This window comes from Ochotona curzoniae, unplaced genomic scaffold, assembly GCF_017591425.1.
Source record: "Ochotona curzoniae isolate NIBS_2020 unplaced genomic scaffold, NIBS_Ocur_1.0 scaffold_4506, whole genome shotgun sequence".
Taxonomy (NCBI): Eukaryota; Metazoa; Chordata; class Mammalia; order Lagomorpha; family Ochotonidae; genus Ochotona; species Ochotona curzoniae.
The window spans coordinates 19276360-19302041 of NW_024467119.1; the positions used below are offsets into that span (position 1 = coordinate 19276360).

General features: G+C 42.9%; 1 protein-coding gene across 1 annotated transcript in view; it reads left to right on the top strand.

Moving 5' to 3' along the window:
- Window positions 1-25682, top strand: part of PARM1 (prostate androgen-regulated mucin-like protein 1) — a gene marked incomplete at its 5' end in the record, with an annotated part of 32562 nt that overhangs the window by 1154 nt on the left and 5726 nt on the right. Inside the window, one exon of the mRNA XM_040967136.1 lies at window positions 17572-17650. Within this exon, the coding sequence (XP_040823070.1) occupies window positions 17572-17650 (79 nt within the window). The remainder of the gene's footprint in view (window positions 1-17571; window positions 17651-25682) is intronic.

Genomic DNA, 25682 nt, shown 5'->3' on the forward strand with positions numbered 1-25682 from the left:
CCTTGGGTAGAACCCTTCCTACTTTTTATGTTGTTAGCTTTCTTCACCTGTAAAATGGAGATAAAATATATCTGGCCAATACAGTTCTTGTGGAGATGAAATGAGATGACGTTATAAAACACTTAGAAGAGTCTCTGGAAGGGAGTGAGTGCTCAGAACATGTCAGTCACTGTTCAGTTCTGTATTTTAAAGTGTTTACCTCTTGGAAGCCAGAGTGGAGAGTGGAGCGAGGGTGGAGAGAACTGGCTTATCCTTTACAGTCATGGCTGTACTTCATGGGAAACACAAATATACATTTTACTGGACAGTGCATTTGTTTTATTCTCCAAACAGCTCTATAAAGTTGGTATTTTTTTTTTATCTTCATGTTGTTATCCTGGAAATTAGGATGGAGAGAAATGTTGGGGTTCTCAGAAGCCCTGTGCTTCTGACATCCATGTGGAGACAGAATGGGATTGTTGGGCAGGGCAAAGGTTTATGGGGGTGTTTAACAAGTAGGCCGAACAACACTGATGTGAGAAGCTCAAACTGTTGCCCCCTCCCTGGGTGGCCCTAGGGGCCATGTGGACTATGAACGGGACATCCTGGTCAGAATCAGCACAACCAACTGACTGTCAACATCTTTTAACAAATAATAAACAACCACTATAATTGGCAGCTAGGCTGGACAGTTGAGATGGAAAGAGACAGAACTAAGATAATAAATATCTGATTCCTCCTGGAATACCTCAGATTGTGATAAGGGAAAAACTCCAAAGAGTTACAGATTCCCATCTATTGTTGCTGAGGGTCCTAGTAAGAAAAGTGATGGATATTCATTACAAAGCCCTGGCAGGGTACAGGGGAAGGACAAGGAATAAAACCAAAAACAGGGCCAGCATTGGCGCATAGCAAATTAAGCTGTTACCTGCAGTGTTGGCATCCCTTATGAGTGAATAAATGAGTGAATTTAGAAAGGACGCCTCCTGAATGACTTGGACAGAAGGGAGGGGTGGCAGGCCAGAAGGACACCACTGATCCCAGGTGAGTACATATATCACAGGCCAAAGAAAATTGCCCCCTTGTTAAAGAAAAGCACTTAGATTGTGACTAGCAGAAACCTCTGTCTTTGGGGACTCTCCATCATAAGCAAGGGAGAAGGCACTTGCACAAATAACTCTGAATACCACACCTCCATTTCTATTCTGAGAAAGAACCTGGCTGAGCAGAAGGATCTTTGGAACAGTGAGATAAAATCCTTTCACTTCAAAGATGAGGAAACTATGTCCCAGAAGTTTCAAGTGCTTCTCCAATGTCACATGACTTGCTGGCAGAGGTGGGCCCAGAGCCCAGAGGCCTAAGCCATAATCAAATCCTCTTTAACCACCCAACCCACGGCCCAGCTTCCACAGGACTATTTTGGGATGTTTCTGTTTAGAGATCCTTGGGCTGCCTTTAGTAGTGGCCGTAATAACATCACATTTCCATGTGCTGTTTTGCTTTATTCTATGTGAGTGGACAAAGCTGAGTGTTCATGAACCCAAGAATGTACCATCTCAACAGATGTCTGTAGATTGTCACCAGTGAATCCTTATGAACCCAGGTCCATATTATGGGTCCTCAATTTAACTAGAAGGATTAGGGAGAATCCCATGAGACAGAGAGCCAGGAGGATAAAGGAAATTGGGTGTAGGAAGACGTAAAGTAGGTTTGGACCATGGAAGGTACAGCTACTTGTGCACAAAGCTAAGAAGCCATAATTCAGAAATGTCCCTGCCTGCATGTGGTGGCCACCCAGGAACTGTGAGCACTAAAATCACTGCTGTCCAGAAATCCAGTGCCCTCTGCACCGTGGTGGTTGAGTGTCTGACCTGAGTTGTTCAACCAGTTGGCAGCATTTGACCCCCGTGATCACTGCCTTCAGTGTTCCTGCACTCCACCGTGTGATCTGGAGGCCACACACCACCTGTGAAACTCATTCTCCTGCTCATCAGCTACCTCGCTGGCAGCTCGCCCTGTGCCTGGGGGAGCGGGCCTCACATCACCCGTTCACCTCCATCACACTGCAACAGGGAGCACCCAGGCATGATTGTCCCTCCCATCTCCCCATCTCTGCACATTCACCCTGCCCCCTCTCCATTATCTCCACTGTCACTCCTGAGATGACCTCACCCCACTCATAGCTTTACTGCTGAGAACTCTGACATTTGAAATGCTGTCCCTGTTTTATTTCATTGAACTAAAATTATGCCTATCCTTGTCAGCCAACTCCTAATCTTGACTCTGGGGCCATGGGCATTTCACTCATAACAAGCATAGTGTGAATTGTGGATTGCTCAGCTCCCAAACTGCTCCTCCTTCTGTCCTCCCCCAGCTGCTTTTATCTTGTCAGCCCCCAAACCTTGCAATACTCATAAGCACCTTTCTTATACAACCTGCTTCCAGCTCAGCAAGGCCGAGCTTGTCTCTCCTCGTGTGTCTGTCATCACTCATATGTGTCACTTTAATATTCCTGTAACTGGTGACAGTGCACAGCATAGCCTTGCCAGAAACATCTCTGACAATGCACAGCAGATCCTGTTGCTTTTGCTCTCCTGCTCCAAATATCCAATGCTTTTTCCTTCTGGGTCCAAGCCAGAGTTTATATCATGCCAACAGTTCTCAGCACGATTGGTAACTGACCTATCTGGCCCCTCTGATCTCACCGCTTTCTAGTTTCAACCTGTTTCTGGAATATTCCAGGACATTCTTGTTCCAAGGTCTTTGTACCTTTCATTGCCCCTACCAGAAACATTTATTACTGATCATTATATGACACCATCTCATTTATTGAGATTGAGTCTGTTTTCTGCCACAGATTTTCAACTCAATGAAAGGACCTTGCTCACAAAGAGTTCTATCTGCAACCCCCCAGAACAAAGCATGACCCATGATAGACCACCAACAGCATCTCCTGGAGAAATGAATGAATGAGTCAAGCAGCCAGCATCAAAGGGATGATTTACATCTCCCAGCCCTTGGAATCCTCATCAGCAAGAAAGAATTAGGACAAAATATCCCTAATTAGGTTCCTTCTCAAATATGCTAGAAGAGATAGTAAATGCAGAGAATACTGGAGATTGATCAATGCTTCTGCTTGGTTTTCTAGTATTATGAACTGTTACTATTTTTGCTAGTTTCCTTATGCAAGGGTCATCATTATTGTTATGATGATATTCAGCATAATGAAGAGTGCCCACCAGCTTCTACGAGCATTCATTGAGCTTCGACTATGAGCCAGGGATTTGACGGGCTCCTAGGAACCATGGAGAGTAACACTCACTTCCTTCATGGAGTTTATGGGATAACATATACCTAACCCAGAGCACAGCCTAGTGTGGTGGGCCATGGACTACATATAGAGAGACATTGCAGACCAAGTAGGGAAGATTTCGGGACAAGTATGAGAGGAAACGACAGAAAGTAAATTAATGGGCCCAGCACAGTGCCCTAGCAGCTAACGTCCTCACCTTGAACATGCCAGGATCCCATATGGTCACCAGTTCTAATCCTGGCATCCCCACTTCCCATCAAGCTCCCTGCTTGTGGTCTGGGAAAGCAGTCAAGGATGGCACAAAGCCTTGGGATCCTGCATCCATGTGGGAGACCAGGAAGAAGTTCCTGGCTCCTGGCTCCTGGCTTCCAGATCAGCACAGCTCCAAATGTTGAGGTCACGTGGGGAATGAATCGTTGGATGAAAGATCTTCCTCTCTGTCTCTCCTCCTCTCTGTATATCTAGCTTTCCAATAAAAATAAATACATCTTCTAAAAAGAAAGTAAACCAGTGAGCCGAATTTGGCTGTCCATCGGCTCTTACCAAGGTCTTTTAACCCAAGAAGAATATGCTGAGAATTATATTTTAGCCATATTCAGCTGGAAAGGGAATGTGTATGCTAAGCTGAGAGAAGTAAGGGAACATGTGCCTTAGCTGACATCTGGTTTTTCACGTGTCACTGTCATTGATGGGAGAAGTTACTTAACTTCTCTAACTTTAGGGGTCTTAGCTATAAACTGAATACCAGAGATAATCCTGGTGCTCACCATAGCCTAATATTTGTTTGTTACAGAATAAAAGAGATTCATATTCATAGAAGGTTTACTGAAAATATTCATATTCCAAGAATCTGGCTAGCAACTGACACGGGTAGCTCCTCATGATTCCTAAAGCATCCCGGGGAGTTGGGCTTGGCTGAGTCTATTCCACATGTGATGAAATAGGTCCAGAGCGATTAAATGACTTACTCGATTTCTCACTTGATTGACCAGGGAAGGGTTCAAATTCAATCCTCGTGACTGACTCTTTGTCAAATGTGACTACTATTTGAATTAATAGAAACACAAAGTCAGGGAGACTGAAGGCCTCCAGCACTGGAAAGGAGCCTAGATGGGATGTGGCCAGCTGTCTCCAGCTGGCTCGAAGAGGTGGAGCTGCTTGGAGCGCGAAGAAGCAGTGATGGTAACAGCCACTGGAAATCAGCTATGCTGTGGAATTGAGTTTTGATCGATTTTCATTTTGGGGTTTTGAAGAAAAAGGCACTGTGTTAACTTTGGGTCATCCTTTGTTACTAAATCAGAAATCTTCAAGGTGGAAACTGCAGCTACAGTAGGCTTTTAACTCCTTGAACAAAATTGAATAGAGCTATGTGCAATTCAGTGCTCAGGAAAAACTTGACATACGGATTGACATTACAACCAAATTATACTCAAAACAGTATCAATCCATGCATATGCAAACTTTTAGAATCCTAGTTACTTGTTAAATACAAAGTGTTTTTAAAGGGAGAGCGAGCGCTTTTCTCTGTGATTCAAATGACTGCCTCTCACAGTACAGTGTCTGGATTTGTTGCAGTGAAACCCACCAAGCTATCATCACTTCCTCTTTTCCCTCTTGTTGATTATTTATTTTTGTTATAGTTCAAATTCACGAATCTCTCAGATGCTTTAATTGTGTTTGGTTTGTAAGCACATTCGCAGCAATTATTTGCTCTTCTGCCCTGAGCTTCTTTCAGAGCTTCCTCTTGGACATATTCCCGTTCTTGGCCTCATTTTGATTTATTTCTTGATCAGTTGGAAGAGGTCAAGTAAATATTTCAAAATAATGTTTGTTAATGAAACAGTTTTCGAGTCTGAAGATCACAGGATTTCATTTCATGCCTGAACAGACAGAAGTATAGCTTCTTGGATCACGCGTTTCCCTCAAAATTCTGTAGCTGGAGTGGGTCTTCGGGCCAGCAGCTAACATGCCTGTGACTGCATTGAGTGCTTGGGTTCCAATCCGGTTCCAGCAGCTGACTCCAATTTCCTGCATATACACACCTGGGTGGGGAGGAGGAGCAGTGGCAATGACTCAGTGATTTGGTCCTTTTCACCAACATGGGTAGACCTGGGTTGGATTCTTAACTCTAGCCTTTGACCCAGTCTGAACCATTTCAATTATTTGGAGATGAACCAATGATTGACACCTCTCTCTCTCTCTCTCTCTCTCTCTCTCTCTCTCTCTCTTTCTCATCTATGTATCTATATTGCTCTGCCTCCCAAATAAGATTTAAAATTAAAAATACATATCAAGATTATAGTCATTACTCATTGCAAAGTGGATATATTCCTTTGTCTGAAATGGGCCTTATGCTCTTGCTCTCTATCAAAACTCATGGATCCTATGCTATCCTACACTTTCTACTACAAAACGAAAGAACATATAACTGTTAAAAGTGGCCAAGCCCTTGAACTTTGCAGATCTAAGCCTTGCTCTTTATTCTGTTTGAACTCTGGATAAATACCTTTAAGTGGAGGGCACCATGCATGCATGGGCCTGTGGACTGTAATGTGTCTGCACCTGCACAGGGCTCCCAGTGCTACACCTTTAACCCTGAGGATGAACACAGACTGTAAGGAAGAATTCACTCACTGGAAAGGTGGAAGAAGCGTTTGATCTGTGCATTTTATGTTAGCAGTGAAGCAAGTATATTGCAGTTAGTTCATATCCATAATATTCAAAACATACTGAAAATAGATTAAAGGGCAAATATTGATTTTATGTTTTTAAAAATAGCTGCACTATCATGTAAAAAATGCCAAACACTGATTAGATTCTTCCGGAATGCTCACAATAGATTTTAAAAAATAGTAATCTTAAAAAGCTCAGTGTTACAAAGCTTAGAGTTTTGTACATGTCCATTCCTCTTAGAGTGATGGTGACATCATGCTTTCATTTCTCTTGTCCACTGCTTCACCCCTCACTCCCCAAAGCTGAGCACTGTCACTTTTGAACCCCTCGTCATCTCTTCCTCTTCATTCTCATTCTCAAGTCCAAGTTCCTGCCACCCCATTGCCGTGACCTCCTGCAAGACTCCCTCCCACACTCAGCTCTCCACTCTCCATCCTCCATGCAGCACCCAAGGTGACAGTTAAACACAGATCTGAGCAGATCCCACATGACTCCATCACCACCAACATCCCACCTCCTTGGGAGCCCCTCACACTCTGCATGCTCTGTGCTACCCACTCGAACCTGCTCCTCAACTCCACACCCCAAATCCAGTCCAGTTCTGGTCTCAGTTCCAAAATGTCACAACTCAGTCAGATCCACTCTTCCCAGTTCAAGATGACACATTTCCCTGGTGCAGGGAAAGCCATAGGTGTGTTGCCTTCCCTGCATTTCTGATTCTGTGAGGATGAGGCATTTTGGTTTGTGCCTCACAGATCTATCCCCAGTACCAACTCAAATCTGGTTCGCTGCAGGTACCCATGGAATGTCTAGTGAGTAAATGAATCAGCACACAAATCATTTTCAAGGTAACTCTGGCAAGCAGCACCAACTGTCAGATTTTATCTCACTCAAAAATTATTTTACATTCTTGTTTATGCCCTTTACATTTCTCCTTTAGCTTACTTCTATGACCTGAATCTTGATCTAGCTTGAAAATATTTCCAAAATATCATTGGAAAAATGTATGTCAAGGTAATTGAATTGGCTGTTTATCTTGAATGTTATAGTAAGATAACCCCACTTCATATTTTAACTGTCATGATGTCACTTTTTATTAGATTTAGGGAGATGCTGGCTCCATGCATTGATTGGGTTGGTTTTTGTTTTGTTTTCTTTTGTTTTGTTTTGCTTTGTTTTGCAACCATGGTATAGGACTCAAGTGATTTTGGCAATGCCTCACTGAGAAAGTGGAAGTTAGGTAACAAGTACAGCTGATATCATTAATAAAACTACAGCTTATTGGTTCATTGGGAAACTGATTGGACTATGTGTGGTTTTATGCGCAGGATGACATCTTAGTGTAATCACGCAATGCCAAAGAGTGTGTCTTTTCAGTTACAAAATAACTGTCAGGGTTACAAGGCTACATCAGCAGCAATTCATCATCTTTATCAGAAAAAGATTTAAAAACCTCATGCCCAACAGGTGAGTGGGCATGCTACATTAGCCCAGCATTGGTTTATTTTTACTTTGTGTTTGTTTAATTCTTTCTTTAGTTTAGCATTCTACCTTTAAATATAATGTAAACTAAAAATGCATTATCTCACAAATATTAAAATAAACATTAAGTTAAAAATCCATGACTATATTTTAAATGACACCAATTTGTTGTCACAGACTATTTTAAAACATTTATTTTATTTATTTGAAAGGAAGAGTTATAGACAGAGAGAAGGGAAGACACAGAGAGATCTTCCATATACTGGTTCACAGCCAGAACTACAGCAATGGCTGTAGCTGGGCCAGGCCAAAACCAGGAGCCAGTGTTATCTGGGGCTTCTGCATAAGCAGTCCAAGGACTTGGACCATTCTTTGCTTTCCCAGGCTTGTAGTAGGGATCTAGATTGGGAGTGCAACTTCTAGGAGTCAGTCAGTACATAGAGAGAATGCCCATGTCCCAGTAGGTGATTAATCCTGTTATGCCACAACACTGGCCCCTGTTTTCATAAGGTTACTAGAGATTTCAAATATGGAGAGTTTATTTACTCCAAGAAAAGCAAGCAGTGAATAAATATTCATTGTTCTTGTCTTAGAAGAACAGAAGAAGAAGAACACTTTGACACTGTCATTCATGTTCCATGAAAGAAAAAATGCAAATGAGAAGACAGCACTTTATTTAACAGCCTCTTATTTTCTTCATCAGACTCTTGGCCTTGCCGGAGTGGTCCACAGGCTGACAGATGAAGGTGAACCTGTGGAAGTGGACCATCACAAACACGTTGCCTTGTTTTCATCAAGAGAGATTCAAGCCAGATTCTGGGAGATAAGAATGTCAGTAAAGTTCAAACTTTGGCATCAGGCTGCCAGGTTCAAGTCTCACCCCAGCCTTCTGTGAGACGAGGATTTGGGCAGGTTTCTTAGACCAGTGTTGTCCCATTTTCCTCAGCTTTGAAATGAAGGTGATTATTAGAATGTCCCTGATTTGTGAGATTCTTATTTAGATTAAACCAAATAAATTAACAATGTGGCTCTTACAGAGTTAACACTAAGTATATCTTAGCTATTATTGCTAATGACTTCTTTACTCTCCATGTAGACACCAGCAAGCGTTTCAGCTCTTTTAGACTTTGGTTGATTATCTTGACCTGAAAATTCAGACAGTACAAAATGCTGTAAGACTCTCAAAGGGATTATGACTGGGAATATTAGGCAATAAAGATTCTTCCAATCCACCTACCGTACAGTACAGAAAAAAGATAATCCAAAGAATAAGAAGGAGAAAAATAATAATGTATACATCGGAAATAGTGGTATTTTCAGAAAACTTTGGAAATCCAAAGGAAAGAATGCCAGTGTCTGAAAGAGGCCCAGTGGGCAGGAAGCAGTTCCAGGGAGCCAGAGGGAAACGAAAGCTAAGCTGTAGGCTTTAGCCTCCATGTCAGCTTCCCCCAGGGCCGGAGAGTTAACACCTTGCAGTAGTTATACTCTAAACTTGCTTCAAAGTTTGGAAATTATTTTTCTCTCCAGTCTTTGAAACTGAAGTCTTGGGAGCCTGGGTTTGGGAGAAATTAAGACTTGATTAAAATAATAGTGGAAAGCAGATACCATGTGGCCTTGGTGACTCATTACATGGGGACAAGGCTACATTAGCTACTGGGTCCCGGGAGCCTCCTAGGCCTTGGGATGGCAATAATTGCCTTGATGTCACTGCCTGGGGCCAAGGTGTTGAGACATGAATCTGTCACTGCTCCTCATCTATAAACTATGACAACAATCAATTTGCCCACTGTTTGGCAAACAGAATTAGAATTCTGACTTGGATTCTGAGAATCTTTTTTTTTTTTTGCTTTTGTGTTCTGAACCAAGAAAATAGCATTGTGAAAATTCATATCTGCTGAGGCTGGTGAACCCCAAAGGAATGTGAGCTTTTGCTGGGTAGACTAGATGCTTTTTCAGAAGGAACCATGCCTGTGGGGGTAAGTATGGGGAAGGAGGATGGCAGCATCCAATGTTCTTAGAAGCCCAGTGTGGCTCACATTATAGATGACAAAGAAGAACTAGCATCAGGCAACCCAGGCTAAATTCTCAGTGGGAAATGGTTCCCATTTTTGTTGGAAGATACCATAATTATTTGGTAGTGAAGCAAAGAAACTTTAAAACCAGAGTAGCTAAAAATTGTGCAACTGTGTGCTCTGATTTGCATTCATGGAGGACCTTTGCTCTCCATGCCCTTAAAGTGCAGTTGCCATAGCCTCAGAAGAGAGACAGACCAGGGTCAAGACACAGTACTCGTCTTGTGTGAGTGCAAATTTTGCATTACCTCAATCAGGATTGGGCTTTGTAGTGTAGCAGGGAACTTCAGAAAACTCATGGAAGATGAAGTTGAGGGGTAAGTTTGTTGTGGGGCAAAAATTTTTGAAATCCATGTACTGTTTTTTTATAGCATGCATTTTCTACATTTGAATAACTCCCTCATAAATATTCATGTCAAAAAAATTTGCACCTAAGTAACTTCGTTTGGTGATTTCATTTTCCCCCAAACCTTTAGAAGTATCCTCACACATTTTTAGCTCTATACTATTCTATATTTGTAAAAATGCTTTGAAGATAAATGGAAAGCTAGTCCCCAAACCAGATCTTCTGGTTACATAAAATGAAAAAAATATATAGCTATTGGAGATCCCCTCACCCTTCACCAGCGTTTTCGGTAAGAAGATTAACATGAGATGAAAGAGTCAGGCTATGGAAACAGTCTAATTTTGATGAAATTCATCTCTTCCATTCTGTGTGGGAGAAAAAATGACAAGGTACAATTCATTGATCTTGGAGGAAGGATACAGGGAAGAAGGACCGACAGACAAGCCTAGGTTTATATTCACATCCCTTCTAGAGCCTATTTGCATGCAAGCTGTATGCCTCATAAAGGAACTTTCCTTTTGCATCATAACTACTAATAAGGTTCAATCAAAAATAGCTGTGCTTCAGAAGGAAACGGAGTTATTTTATGAATTACTTATTTTGGACCTAAATAAATGCAGAAGTATAATTAGGTGTCTCTGGTTCTCAGGGACTTTGGACAGAGGCAGAATGTGCTTACATAAAGCCATTTGTACAACAGTGTACTGCATGTATCTATATCTTGCAAGGATAATATGCATAACTACCCACAGCTACATGTGTTAGTATCCATCTTATATACCAGCATATATTAACTAAACTAGCCACCCAAAGCAAAAGCAAACGTCCTGAAAATGAAGGCCCAATGAACAGATTTCTTCAGGGAGTTTGTCTAAGAGAAGGTGGGCCTTGGGACATTTCTTGCAAGAACAGGTGCAAAATCTGCCTTTCCCAATCACTCCTGTGGTCCTTGCTCCTTGCATTGGCTAGCCCTGACCCAACCCCATCTCACTTTTCAGAGTTCTCCATGATTTCTTTTTGAGTCTCCAAACATTTCACATCCTTATTATTTTCTATAACACTCTCGTTTCTAGACTGGCCCCAGCTGTGCTGCTTCTGTAAATGGTGTAACCTCAAGACAAGTCATTTAGCAAATCCCTTGTTATTGCAGTCCCTCAATCCATCAAGTGAAATGATGGGATTTCACTGTATTCGAACAGTGCTGGGAATTGAGGGGGACAGGTATTAGCCCAGTTTGGGGGTGAGGACACCAGTCCAGGTGTTTCTGTCTCCAAGTCAAGTGCTGACCCTTCAAGCCCAGAAATGTTAGTGGTCTGTTCTCCCAGCTGGCTCTGCCTTGGGCCCTTATTGCTGTGTAAGGCCTTCCCCTCCTCCAGAGAACAGATTCACTCCCACCTCTTCCCCTGCTACCCGTATACTGACTACCTGCCTGTCATCCCCACTACATGCTCCTCCACTGCCCTGCGCATTTCTCAGGGCCTAACACTGGTTTCTACATTTGAATGGTGAAACCTCAGAGACCTGTGGCTTCTCTATCCCTTAGAGTGTCCATGGAAATCATTCAGGGCAGGCTTGTGGGAATAATTTAGGGTAAAGAGGAGAGACAAGCTTAGTTTCTCCATCAGGCACAGAGAAGGAAGAACAAAAGTAAAATCCATGTACAAGTCCAAGAATCCAAGCAAAGAAGTCAAAACAATTTTCAGTAATAGCCAATTAGGTCACATCTCTCCCTCCCCCAGATAAGATGGTGATATCTAACTATTGAGTTGTTTTTTTTTTTAACTTTTTATCCAATGTATTGTCAGACCTTCAGTATCAATGCATTCCACATCAAATTTATGCAAAGAACAAAGCTGCATCTATATTGAACTGGAACAGATTTTTCCTGTCATTATTCCCTAAACTATACAGTGGAACTTCTATTTACATATAATTTACACTGTATTACTTACTTCAAATAATATAGAAATGATCTAAAGCATACAGAAAGATTTACATAACCTGTACTCAAATAGTACACCATTCAATGTAAGGACTTGAGAGTCTGTGGACCTTAGTATCCATGGAATGTTCTGAAAATATTTCCCTGTATATGCACTATACTGTGCTGTCCAGCATGTAAAAATTATTTTAGCCCACAGAACATAGTAGAAACCAATGACATGGGCTAATTTACACTGTTATTCTGTGACTGTTGTCTGCTCCTAACTGGTCCTCCTCCAAATGAATATGAATGATTGAGTTTCAAGTCACTTTCACCAATGCCTACCAGAAAACCCTAAGAACCACACAGAAGTTCCTAGGAACATAACACGAGTTAGGCCCTGATTCCTAGACAGCCAGCATCGAGCAGACATTTGAACCAAGCTGCAGGTTTCATGTCAAGTAGACAGAGACTGACAGTAGAGCCCCAGGGTGGCAGGAGATCTTGGTGAGGGATGGAAGGGACTCGGGAGCCAGTGCCTTCATCAGAATTATCATCACCAGCTGTTTCCTTTGCACTCTTAGCATCTCCTTTTCTCAGTTTCTCTGCCCATGAACTGGAGATACTGAAAGTGTCTACCTCAAAAAGGTTTTGAGAGACTCAAATGGAATTGCCCTTTGTGCAACAGTCCCTGGCACAGAGGAAGCAGCAGGCAAGTGTCAGTTGCTGCAGACTCTACTGTTATTTGTGATTATTGTTATCATTCTTGTTCTTGGGAGGAAGGAGCAGGGACCCAACCCAGTGGTGTGGAGATGGAAGAATGTAACAAAGAAAGCAGGAATGTGGCTATGCTCAGAGACTTTACTGTAAGTCTATTTCATCACCAGTCTCTCACTTGCCTCTTACAACGATCTAGAGTCACACACTTATGGAAAAAGAAAAAAGAACTCCTTTGAGACAAAATGTCCCTTTGCTCTTAACTGACCTTGACTGAGAAATTGCTATGCAATGAAATAAATGGCCATCTGCTCTCCTTCTACATGTATTGCCTAAACTTATACAAGGAAAAAAAAAGTATAAGAATGTTAAAACAGTGCAGAAGTTGGCCAAGAACTCCTCTTACAACAGCAGAAGCAGGCACTTGTACCCAGGAACTTGGTCAAGTCCTTATACTGCACTCAATGGGAGTTGATGATGACTTTCCCAAGGGAATGTAGTTCAGGAGTCTGAACAGTGGATGGCAGTGACACAATGACCCTTTTCACCCCTAGAAACATCCTATAATCAGTTCCCCCCATCCCCATCCTTCTCAGCAAGTTGATGATCTCTGAGGAAAACTTCTGTCTCAGAGCTGAAAGGAGAGCGGTGGTCATTGACCATGTCCAGTCAGAGGCATGGACTTCTGGGAGTTTGTTCTCATTGCCTCAAGGATATTACCTGACTGAAGTCAGATGTTTATTCCAAAGAAAACTTCCCTCAAGCCAATCACCTTAGACACCCGTTAGGATTCTCAGATACTCAAGATGAAGTGCAAGGGCTGGGATGCTAGGACACTGATATAGCAGTAGGTACTCAGAAAAGACCTGGAATGGGGGATTTTGAGATGAATATCTGAAGAACCTACTGCTCAAGAAATTTCCTCATATACTAACCACTTAGAGTCAAATACTTGAATGATCATTTTCTTTCCATCAACATTACATTTATTGGGTGGGTGTTTGGCACAGCAGTTTAGATGCCATTTGGAATGCCAACATCCCACATTGAGTTCAAGTTCTGGCTTTACTCCTGATTCTAGCTTCCTGCTAATGCACACCCTGGGAGGCATTGGTAATAGCTCACGTAGTTGGGTTCCTGTCATGCACATAGGAGACCACAATTGAGTTCCTGGCACCCAGTTTGACCTGGCTTTACTCCATCTGTTGAGGGCATTTGGGTAGAAACCAGCACTTGGGAGTTCTCTCTCTCTCTCTTTCAGTATGTATTGCATTTATTTGTTTAACATTAACAGGGTGGGCTAGAGGTTGATGCTTGGAGCCTACAGGAGACAACAAGAGATATGGAGATGCCTGTGATTGGAATCTACCTGTCAAAGTTGACAAATCCATCACAGAATGTTTGGAAGGAGACACAAAGATCCAAAAACACACAGCAGCATCTTCATGTGCTAGAGAATTTTTTGGAAGTCTTAATATTTAGTTACACCATGAAGAAAGAGCAGGAGTTAGTCAAGCTGAGAAAAGGGCAGGAGGAAGTAACTAGTAGACTAATGATTGAAAAGATTAAAAAGTGTGGGTGAGACAGTCATGTGTTCACAGGCTCAGTCATTTACCAGCTGTAATATCTTAATCAAGCTCTTCATCTCTCTGGCCCTGCACTTCCTGTTCCATAAAATGGGGATAATTCCTTTCATCCCATAAAGAGAATTACATGAAGGCTGTAAAGTTCTTGGCACAAGGCCTGTCCAACATAATCACCTCTAAACACTGGCTAAGATTACTCTTTAGCCCATTCATTCCTCTTCTGATTCGTTACTAAAGTGGTACCCTGAGAAATCCCAGATTCAGAAGGGCCAAATTTCAAGGAGGTTTTGCTTCATAGATCTTCAGCAGTCCTCTGGGTGAGATGTGTTGGCACAGTGGAATGTGCTAATACAGTGGAATATTCTTATATCTTGGCTTATAAAATAGATCCATTTCCTTCAATTCTGTCTCCCTCCGTTTCTGCCTGTTCTGGGCTTTCAGCCTGAGTCACACCTAGTCTGTACTTCGCAAAACCCAATGAGGAAGAACTTGGCATAACAGCCTCCTCCCTCCCCCACTACCCAGCAAGAGAACTATACCTCCACATAAGCAAAGCCTCCCAGCTCCCAGACACACCTTCGTCACATTTCCCGAAAAGGAAAGAGGAGGAAGGGGAGGAAGGAATTCCGGCTTAGTTAAAAGAGAACTGGGATAGGTGACATTTGTTTTCACAAGGAGCAAATAAAACACTTTCAGTCACCGTAGAAACATGCTAGATTAGCTCAGTAACCTCTCCCCACCTCCTACCCTCCTGTACTCAAACTGTAGAACTGTTGAGGGAGGAGCATCCTGGGTCTGATGTGAAGCCATCACCCCTGCCTGCTGACAAGCTCAAGCCACAAGCTCTCCCAGGCTCAGGGTTGACAGGAGTTTTCTACGTCTGGTGGACTTTTGTTCCCATGGCTGGGCCCCTTTGCGAGGAGTCCCCGGGTAGCAGAATGACTAATAGGGCAACCTGAATGCTTGTACTTAGTCACAACCCATTTGCTATTACACCTCTGGATCTCATACTGAGCAGTTCTAGCTCCTACAAGTGCCTCTCAACCTAGCTGCCCTCCAAGGCCCATAAGGTATAAATTCACTTTCCCATTCCAGCTCTGAACACACGAGCAAGTCTGGCCACATTAACAAAGTTAGACAGCCACCATCCCATGGAGAAATGGTCACTCTACCACTGTCTAAAAACCAACAACAACAAAAAACAGCACTTGAGTATGGGAAAATGCCTGGTTTATGTTTAGAAACAGCTGGCAAACAAATTCAGCAAATGAGAAAACTGGGGCTGGGCGTTAAGGAGGAAGGGGACCAAACTGTTTAGCATTAGGGAAGGCACTTGGAAAAAAAGTCAAGTCATGATTTCCAATATGAAAGTATCAATAGAAACATCAGCTATATTTCTTTTATCCTCTACTTTTTTAATAAAAAGAAATACAAATAAAAGATGAGTTTGTAGACAGCGCCTAACTGCAGTATGGTATCTTTTTAAATTTTAAAATACGCCATCATCTTGCCTTGTGGTTATAAGCCTCCCTTCACTGGCTTTTACAAGAGCTGTTAGAAGGCTTCAGTGAACTTTGAATTGTTCTAATTTCAGCACACTCCGGATGCCAATGACCTAAGAGGTGGAGCCTTTCGGAGAAGGAGTGGAGGCTTTCCTCCTTAAGAGGATCTGACCTCAGACTGTTTTTATGCGATCAGATCTACACATTTGAGAATCAGTAGCTTCATTCTATCTTTACAATATTGAAAAAATGGAAAACAATTATAATGATAAGTATGCTAATCTAGCCCAGATGGATTACAAGAATAAACACACACCAAAAAAGTGGATATGCAAGCGGTCAGTGCAGGTGCATCAAGCTTTGATCTTGATCTTGATGTTTGATCTGATCTTGATCTATTTGAGTTTTCAGAAACTCAAACCAGCTGTAGCATGCATGACTGATGGAGCCTTTTCCCACCCAAGACTTAAGGAGAGCTTTGCTTATGGGTTTGCTTTGTTTCTTAGCTGTGCTGTAATTGTTTGGGTGTAAGGGAAAACAAAAAGAACGATAAGCAAAAGCCATTTGTATGAAAGAGAAAAATATACAGGGGGACATGGCTAAATGTTCTACAAATGATATGAGATGAATTAGGACAGAAGAGGTGAGTATGGGATGAATTTGAAGAGATGGGAATTGGCCCAGGATCACACATACGTATAGCACACTAGCTGGACACATGTGACACTTCACAGTCTCCTTTGGGTAACTCAGTAGCTCGTGGTCACACAGCTAACAGTTGAGGCATGTTTGAGTCTAGTCTTCAGGCTCCAGATTTCTCATGCTTTTTCCAGTGTGTTTAAGTAGAGTCCCATTTATCTGTTGAAGGAGTAAATAATTTCCCAAGAGTTTGAAAGAGTAAGCTGGGTCTCTAATACCAGCTTTAGTGCCCAGAAGTCATTCTGTGTATTAAGAGACAAGAGCTCAATAGACTCTTGGTGTTTCTAAGGTGAAAGAAAGCTGAAGTATATATGTTACTAGTCCAAAGTTCACACAAAAAGTGTGCTGTGTTTCTCAGTAGAAATCAGAGGCAATACTGCACGCATTCGCATGAGACTGTATGCTCAAGAGTGGTTTTTCTTTTTTTCACTGCCTGTGATAGCTGGTTTTGGAATCAGATTTTTAAATTAAAGAAAGATTACTCATTTTACATTATAAGTGCACCTGTTGATCTCTGCAAGCAATAGCAAAAACAAAACAAAAATTTATCTTCCAAACTTACTCTTATTTTTACATCAAACTTGACTTTATTTGCCAGAAAGCCGAACTTCCCGTTCAAGAGTGAAAGCCAGACATACTTCTTCTACAAAGAGGTTGTTTCGTTTTTTGTTGTTTCGTTTTTTTTGTTTTTTCAAACATCCTCATTTGATGGCACCAGTAAATCTGGCACATGCAGCAAGATGGCCCTTTTGAAGCAGATATGACTGGTATAGATGTGTGGTTTTGTTTTATTAAAAATGCATCCACATGACTTTGTGGTTGCTATTGAAGAAAACATCCCAAGTCTTCCAGTATTCCACAGGTGATAGGACGATAAGCCAGAACCTATAAAAGAAGATAATAGGACACTGAGAGATTTAAAGCTTACTGCTCCTAAACAATGCCAGCAACAGCAGCAGATTGGTGACATTCATAGAAAGAAAAACAAATATGATTTTATACTGACTCTAAATCCCAAGCCAGCTAGGAGACTTGACAAATATCAGAATAAATCCTGATGATTTATCAAGCCTTGCCTGGCATAAAAAAAGGGGTCTTGGATACAGAATGAAGACTCTCCATTATGTTCCAGTTTGGAGCTCCATGAGGAACAACCTCAGCTTAAATAATTTTTCCCTCTACCAGAGAAAAGATGAAACCAAGCAGAGGCAAGTGGCAGGTGCCCCACTGTCATTAAGCTCTCTTTCCTCATCCTTTCCATCTCTTCTTCCTTCACAGGTAGCATTGCCGCCATCACCGTGACCGTCATTGCCGTGGTGTTGTTGGTGTTTGGAGTGGCCGCCTACCTGAAGATCAGGTGAGATAGGTCTTTCTCTTCCTTAAAAGCAGAGGGATTCCATTCTGTTGGCTCCCAGGCTGAGACTTATTCTGTGGAAGGCTGGTTTCTTAACAGACACCTTAGCCCTCAGAAATATTGGCAAAGGGGTTAAAATGGCCCAGATCCTCCATGCTTAGCAAACAGGCATAGTCCAATCTCTGAATCTTGGCTTGGTAGAAGGAATAAGCTGCAGAAGGTAGCCTGATGAGGGTAATGAAACAAGAAGCAAACTGGAGGCAGGAAATGGGCCTGGGCTCTCTTCCCATCCCATCATCCTCCTTGGGAAGTTGTGCCTTCTGAGGCTCAAGTCATCTGTGTAAGGGGAAGGTGGGTCTCCAAACATGAGTGTTCTGAGAAGCAGTCTGTAGCTTTGCTCCCAGTGTGCTAATAAGATTCCGCCCCCCACCTTCTGATGCAAAATGTGAAAAATTCAAGTGTCTGCTATAAAACTGGGCTTGTTGGCTGATATTCTATCCTCATGGCTTTGATTTTAAGATATCCTTGTCTTCTATGAAATGAAGACAAGCATCTGGGATAGGTGAGGTTTCTTTCATTTCCTTCCTCAATGTCACAGTACCCCAAGAGTCCCCCATGTCTGCCCTCTGTGGCTCTGTGAACTAGTGGAGTCCCAAGCCACATTGCTCACACTTTCTGACTTCCCTCCCAGTTGTAAAGTGCCAGATGGCAAGTGGCAGTCCTGTTTGCCCTTGTCTGTACCTTGCCCATGACAAGGACCAGAGGACTCCAGCTGCCCTGAGGAGGGCAGCGAGCTCTTGACCTCCAACACAGCTGCCGCTCAGCACCTGAGCCATCTTCATGGAAGCTCTTTGGACTCTGTCACTTCTTCCCTTGGAGTCCCCCAATTGTCCCACCCCTGCATGGAGAATTTAATAGAATCCCAGATTGTGGCTTAAAGTCATTCCCAAACCTGGCCCTGCCTGCCACCTTCTCACATCCTCTCCCTTCTGGCCTCCACGCTGTCAGCTCTTCTCCCACTCCCAGCCAGGTTCTTTCCATTCCTGGGCCCCACTATCCCCTGTATCTCTCTCAAAACGCTCTTCTTACTTTCCTGGGTGTTTCACGTGTGGACTTTCAGCTCCCAGCAAACTCCCCTTCCAATTTGATGCCCATGTATTTATTCTGTAAGTCTCCCAATTGTTTCTATACCATTTATTAGCACGTTCCATTCTTTTTTCTTTTTTTCTGATTAACTTGAGAAGCAGTGTTACAGAAAGGAGAGACATAGAGGCTTACTCCCCATATGATTGGTTTACTCCCGCATGACCTCAATGCCCAGGGGCTGTGCCTGTAGCTTCTTTTGGGTCTCCCAATTCGACATTAGCATGGAACTAGACTGTTGAGTCTAAAACCAGAGCCTATATAGGATGCCAGTGTTGCAGGCAGTGGTTTAACCTTCTCTGCCACAATGTCAGTCCCCACATTTTATTTCTTACACATTTGTTTACTTGTTTATCATATCTTTTTTGACAAAAATATAAGCACCGAGAGGTCCTAGGCATTGAGCATGGGGCTGGGGCACAAGGACAGTGCTTGGTGGTTGGACTAAGTGGAAACCAAGGATGCTATGGTACACACACACACACACTCACAGACAGCCTCTTCACTGCTGAGATTCTTCCTTAGAAGGCATCCAATGGCCCTCCCCTCCTGTCCTTGATCCTCTAATGGAAATGACATTTGTCATTTGCCATCTCCATGCAAATAGGGGGTCATCCCAGTCAGCCAAGAACCAGCGATAAACACCTTTTCTACTCCAATCTTTGGATCTGTTGTTTGTTCTAAATCTTCTGCAATTCCATCTACGAGGGGTGTCCAGATTAGAGAAGCCCTTGTGACATCACCTGTAGGCGAGGTACATGAAACAGCTAAGGCCAGTTCTGAAAGAGAAGCTGCAACTGAAATTCCAGGGAGACCTGTGTCAGACAAAAAAAAAAAAAAAATACTTTACCAAAGCATCCAGAAGTTTCTTTCAGATAAAAATAATTAAAAACTTTCTTTTCTTTAAGCTTGCCTTTTTTTGAGCACCAAACTTAATTTTATTAATTATGTCTTACCAAATGCTACCTTTTTCCTTGTTTAATGACTAGTTTATCACTGCACATATGAAGTCTTTTTAATTAGGAGTTAAATTGGCTTTTGGGGACTCCTCTGGGAACCCCAAGTCCACTTTGCAATAAAGTCAGTAATGAAAGAAGCAGTCTGCCCACTCTCAAGAAGGGACTTGAAGGTGATGTGAGGCTGCTGCTGAGTTCCCCAGCATTGAGTTTGTGGGAGACTGTGTCACCAAAAGCAGCCTGCCCTGGAGTATGCCCTTCAGTAGGATACTTCCTTCTGGCTACTCACATCCCAGGAAGCAAGGTTGAAATTTCCTGTAGGATTTTCCCCTTTCAACTCCAGGAATTCCAGTGTCAGTTCCAGTTTACCTCTCCAATCCCCACCAAGCCAATAGTCCAGAACAGTGATTAAGCATTTTAACACCAGCCCTGCTCTTCCCACTTCATGTGTTGTGACCCGGACATGTGAGGAAGAATAACTACCCTGTCTCCCTCAGTGGCAGTAATTTTAATAGTTGTGTAGTATTGTTGGGAGTATTAACGCATCATCTCTCTAAGAGACACTGCACTGTCGAAGTCATTGTCAAGGTCATGAACTGTTAAGGACCCTCGGTAAGACACACCGAGCTGCACACACAATGACACAGACACACAGTCCACACAGAGATGTGAGCTTTCACGGTGACACCATCACACACTCAGGAAGGCAGTCCTGACTGGGGCTACAGACACACAGTTACAAGGACGTAGGGATGGTCAGGGCACGCCGGCTCTGCCAGGCTTCTGCTGAGTGCTGGAACTGTGTCGTGCTGAGGTGTGGTCCTGCCGTCACAGGATCTCCTCTGCTGGGGAAATTTTGCTGGCAGTTACAGTTTGTTCTGATGAATATTAATTAACTGTATCAAATTTAGTTTTAAACCGTATTTTCCCCATTTTAGTCTCTCTTCTCAACATAGGGTAAATTCATTGGATGAATCATGTTTCCTTCCACCGAAACACAGAAAGGTCTCCTTTAGTATAAATAAGAGGAGTCTTCAAGATATTCTCGCAGAAAACTTATTATAAAAATAATCATTTTTGAAAAAGATAAGCTTGTCTTCTTCTTCCATTTACCATAAGCTTTCTGAATTACCTTGGCAATGAAGTTGTTGTTTCTCTACCATGCTGCTTAACGTTTGTCACTCTGAACTTGAGCACTGCCATTTTAGAAACCCCCTAAGGAAAACCCCTTTCTGTTCTTTCCTTAATTATTTTGGCAAAATGATAGCATAAGGGTGTTAATAGCTCTCCTGAATCTCAAAGCTCTGCTCAAACCCCCTTCAAGCCTGATTTTACCAGATTCTTGGGAAGCCCCAAGACTTACACAAAAATGCACCGACTCCACTGACGTGTCTGTGTGTGTGTGTGTGTGTGTGTGTGTGCGCGCGCGCACGCACGCGCACACTTAAGGTGAGGCTTTCCCTTGACTATAAACTTATTCTGCTTTTGTCATCCCAGATTCATGAGGACAATACCACCGCACGAGGTCTATCGTCTGTGGTCTTTTAGTTCACTTGGCTGGAACATTCAGTGGGTGACATCACAGCCTGCAAGGGAATCATTAGCTTCTGGCCTACAACCCTGAGCCAGCCAAAATACCTGCCAATGCAAGGGGAGAGTTCATTTGAAGAGACAGCCTTGGGCGGGTGTTTTGTACAGCAATTCAGAAGCCCTATGGGATGCCCACGTCCCATATCGAAGGACCTGGATTCAAGCCCCACCCCTGTTCCCAATTCCACCTTCCTGTTAATGAATACACAGGGGGACATCAGTGTGATGGCTCAAGTGCCTGGACCCCTGGATTGGGTGTGTGGCTCTCATGTTGGGTCTGGCTCAGTCACAAAGCCAGCAGCTGAGAATCCCTCTCTGCTTATCTCACTTTGTGTGTACGTTTCAGATAAATGAATTTTTAAAAACATGTGTGCAGGCTGCCTCACAACAAGAAAATCAACACATTTTGCGGGCTGTCCTAGCAGCAACTGCAGACTTTCGCCTTGCCTCCCAGAGCTTCATTTCCTGTGAAGGTCCAGTAAACTTAAACCACCCATTTCACACTGTCCTGTTCTTCAGGGACCTCAGCTTCTATTTCCTTTTCCACAAAACCATGTCTTTATAACCTGCGTCAGTTTTGGATGTGGCACAAAACTGAACTGCCCTGAAGTCGCTGTCCCCTTCTCTGTGGGTGAGCTCCTGTGCCAACCAGCAGCAGTGGGGAGGAGGGAGCAGGGAAACGGGAGCTCTGCAGCCAAGTTCAGTACTGACCTTTCAACTTACTACTTGGGTGACCTTACACAAGTGATAATCTCCCTGATCCTCAATTTTTTTCTTTCTTCCCCTGACTTTTCAATCAAGAGGGCTCCCGGGGTCTGCACTGGCAGAAAGCTGGCAGCAGAAGCTGCAAGCAGCATCCAGCCCAGCACTCCGATGTGGGCTGTGGGAGTTGTAACCCCTACACTAAGCACCTGCTCCCTCAATTTTTTTAATCTGTAAAATTAGAGCTAATAATATATAATTCTGAAGGTGTTGTTAAAGATGACCTGAAATAATGCATATAGAATCCTTGGGAAGAGCACAGCGAGGTGGTTAAGAGCATGCTCTCTGAGAAAAGTTTATCAATCACTCTCCACTCAGTTTCTTCACTTATCAAACAGGACAGTGATGATAACAATAATATGTCAAACCCAACATCGTTGCAAGGATTAATGATCATGGATACATATAAACACTGAATGGCTGGTGTGGAGTGAGGCTGAGGCAAGAGATAACTACTGTGATTATTGCAATTGTTGTTAGTACAATGGTAGCCACCAACAATAGGCCATGGGGTCAGAAGAATGCCCTGTGCCCTGCCATGCCCATTCAGTGGACTCAGAAGAGAAGGGACGGGGAAGGAGAGGGTGGGAGCTGAGGGGAGAGGGGGAGTTGACACAGCAGCTCAGTTTTTTCTAATTGTGCACTGATGGGGTGGGCTTCCATACTCCATTGGCCCTTTCAAAGGCCTTGCTCTTCCGTGCTTGTAAAAGTGCATCCGTCCACACTACACACTCATAAATAGAAACCATCTCTGAGTACTCTTCATTTTAGGACTTGTTTATGGCTTTAAAAGCAAGCAAGGGCCTCACCTGCCTCTCGCAGAGGGTGTCTTTAATTAGTGATGATTGAAGAATGAGGTAAGTCAGGTTTGTTTTGTTTAAGTTGGCTCAGAACTGTCAGGCCGCAAGATAATCTCCCTGGGCAAAAAAAAAAAAAAAAGGGGGGGGGGGGGGGAGGCGTGGTATCGACCATGGCCAGCAATGTGGCTGTTGCTATAATTAGGTGTGCTGGTAAACCAGACAGACAAAACGGGCCGTTCCCTTAACAGAAATAAATGTGATCCTGATTTACAGACACAGCCGGGCCTGGCTTTTAAGGAGTATTTGCAGAAGTCACCTCTTTTGTTTTATGGCTGCCAGGGATTGCCTTTTATACAGCTGAGTTCCAAACCACCTGTTGCGGTTAGGTTTAAGGAAACTAGGCTGAGACACAAAGACTGAGATCTTCTAGAATTTTTACCTGCAGGTTACTTTCTAAGACCGCTTTTGGAGTTCTGAGGTTCAAGATTACTTGACTTTGCATCTCCATAGTTCTCAGACTGAATGGTGCATGGGGATCCTTGGGAGAGCTTTTGCCAAACATCATTTCCTGAACCTCAGTCCCTGGGTTCTGATTTTGGTCTGAGTGGGTCCCACTCATCTGCCCTCCTAAGTGTCTCACGGGTGACACCAATGCTGCTTTTCCAAGGGCCACCCTTTGGATAACCTTGCTTTATCCTCACCCCTTAGTACTCCCAACACACTTTGCTGTAGAGACTTCCAGATGCATTCGCCTTTGTGACCTTGAATGTGCTGATCTTCCTGTCAGAGCTGTTCGACTCATTTCTGTTATATATGCTAATTTCAAGCTATCCAGCTCCAAAGAGGCTTATAGCAGGAAGCCCCTTGCCCCTCGAAGGCCCTGGTTGAACAACCCTCCCTTATCTCACCTCCTGTCTTGCGCTGAATCAGTGCTTTCTCCACCAGTCTCCAATACTCGAAAATATAAAGTCCATGGACAATACTGACTATATCATACACATTTATTGAAAGAGCAGATTATTCTGGTCAGAGATGTTGGGTCAGCAGCAATATTCATTAATCCAAATTAGTTTGGGGAAGAGAAAGTCATGGGAATCTTTAAAACCATACAGACCTTCAAAGATTACCCCGTGACACTAAACTTGTTCACACATAGGTGGATGTGCTGATGTGCAGACCTTTTTCCATGATCGGTGCTCATTGGCAAAAGGGCGCCTAGCCAATTATTTTAAAAAATAAATTGAATACATACCCTTTATCTACCCCTTCAAATTAAAGATAATTTTTTTTAAAAAAAGAGGTTAGAAACAAATAACTTGAAAAAATTTTGACTATAAAAAGAGGATTTTTGTTTCAGATAAAGTATTTTCATTTTATGTTATAGTCAAAGGCTTAGTGCTCCAGTAAATATAGAGTTCAACAAACAAAAAGCAAACAGGAACACAGAAGTAGGCCATAAATGACAATTAAATGAGAAGATGTAAACTTCACCCGTATGCAGGAAACGTCAAGGGAGTCCTAGACCATCATGACTGCAAGTGGTATACAGCTCTTAACAAGAGACTGTCTTAAAGGAATATTTGGGCTTCTCAGTCATTGAGGTTCAGATGGAAAGTCAGCGATTCTGACAGGGTCCAGAGTTATAGCACTCCTGCTGCAACTAACGTGCTGTACTAACTGTAGGCAAGTAAATTCACTCCTCATGAAAACAACTGTTTTCACTTTCAAAAGTATGGCTCTCCATGTTGATTTCCAGGTTTTTAATAAATAAACCATAATAGGGTCTCTTAGATAGTAAGTTGCCAATGAATAAAATTAAGTGAAAGGACTGGAAAGGGAAATGACCATCAGAGAGAGAGCAGCCAATGGAAGCATCAAAAGAGGACAATTACAGCTGTATGCAACAGCTTAGCTCCTGGATGATAGGAGCCCAAGGCTTGCATACCAATACTCTAAAAGCTGCAAAAATCAAGTGTGTTTTCGAGCACTAAGCTCCAGCTTCATCATCTTTGCCTCCCTCCTTCCTAACACATGATAATCACTCCCAACTAAATGGATAGGCCTGACTGATCAAAAGGGGAGTGACTGAGAATCATAATCACGAAGGTGGAGTGGTGGAGAGTTGGAGTTGACCCTGGAAAAAAAGGGGGCTATTTTCCACCAATACGCTTTTCTTCAACACTGAGAGAGTAAAACACTTCATTCATTTCCAGAAACAACTAGGTTTGCGTCAAGTATTAATGCTGCAATTATCTTAAAATAGGTAACATGCTTCAACAGTAGAGAAGGGCTTGTATCACAGATGTCACAACTACGTTTTCCAGTTGTCACCAGCAAGGCATCACCTAGTGGGGACAGAAGTGGGGGGTAGTGTTGTGCAGCAGAGCAAAACTACTAGAGAAGGAAAGCAAGCAGCAGCGGGCTAAGGAAAAAGGGGGTTTCTTGTTGTTGCTGTTTTGTCTTTATCTTACGCCTCCAATTCTGTTTTTAGTGAACTAGTCCATGCAGAACAGTAGACCCTCTTTGCCAGTTAGCACAGTGCCATTGATTCACCAGGACTCTGAGCTCTGTGCTAAGTGCTTTCAGGCCACAGTATGACATGGGAGTTCAGCCACAATTCTCCTTATTCTTCTGATTTTTATAGGTCTGAATAGTATCTTTAGTCCTTGACTTCCTTTAATAAGATTGTTTTTCACTCCGCTGCAGTTAGCTTTTACAATGGCTTGCCATAGACCATTCAAATCCCTTCTGGTACTGACCAAGCAAACTCCTCATGTACTTACT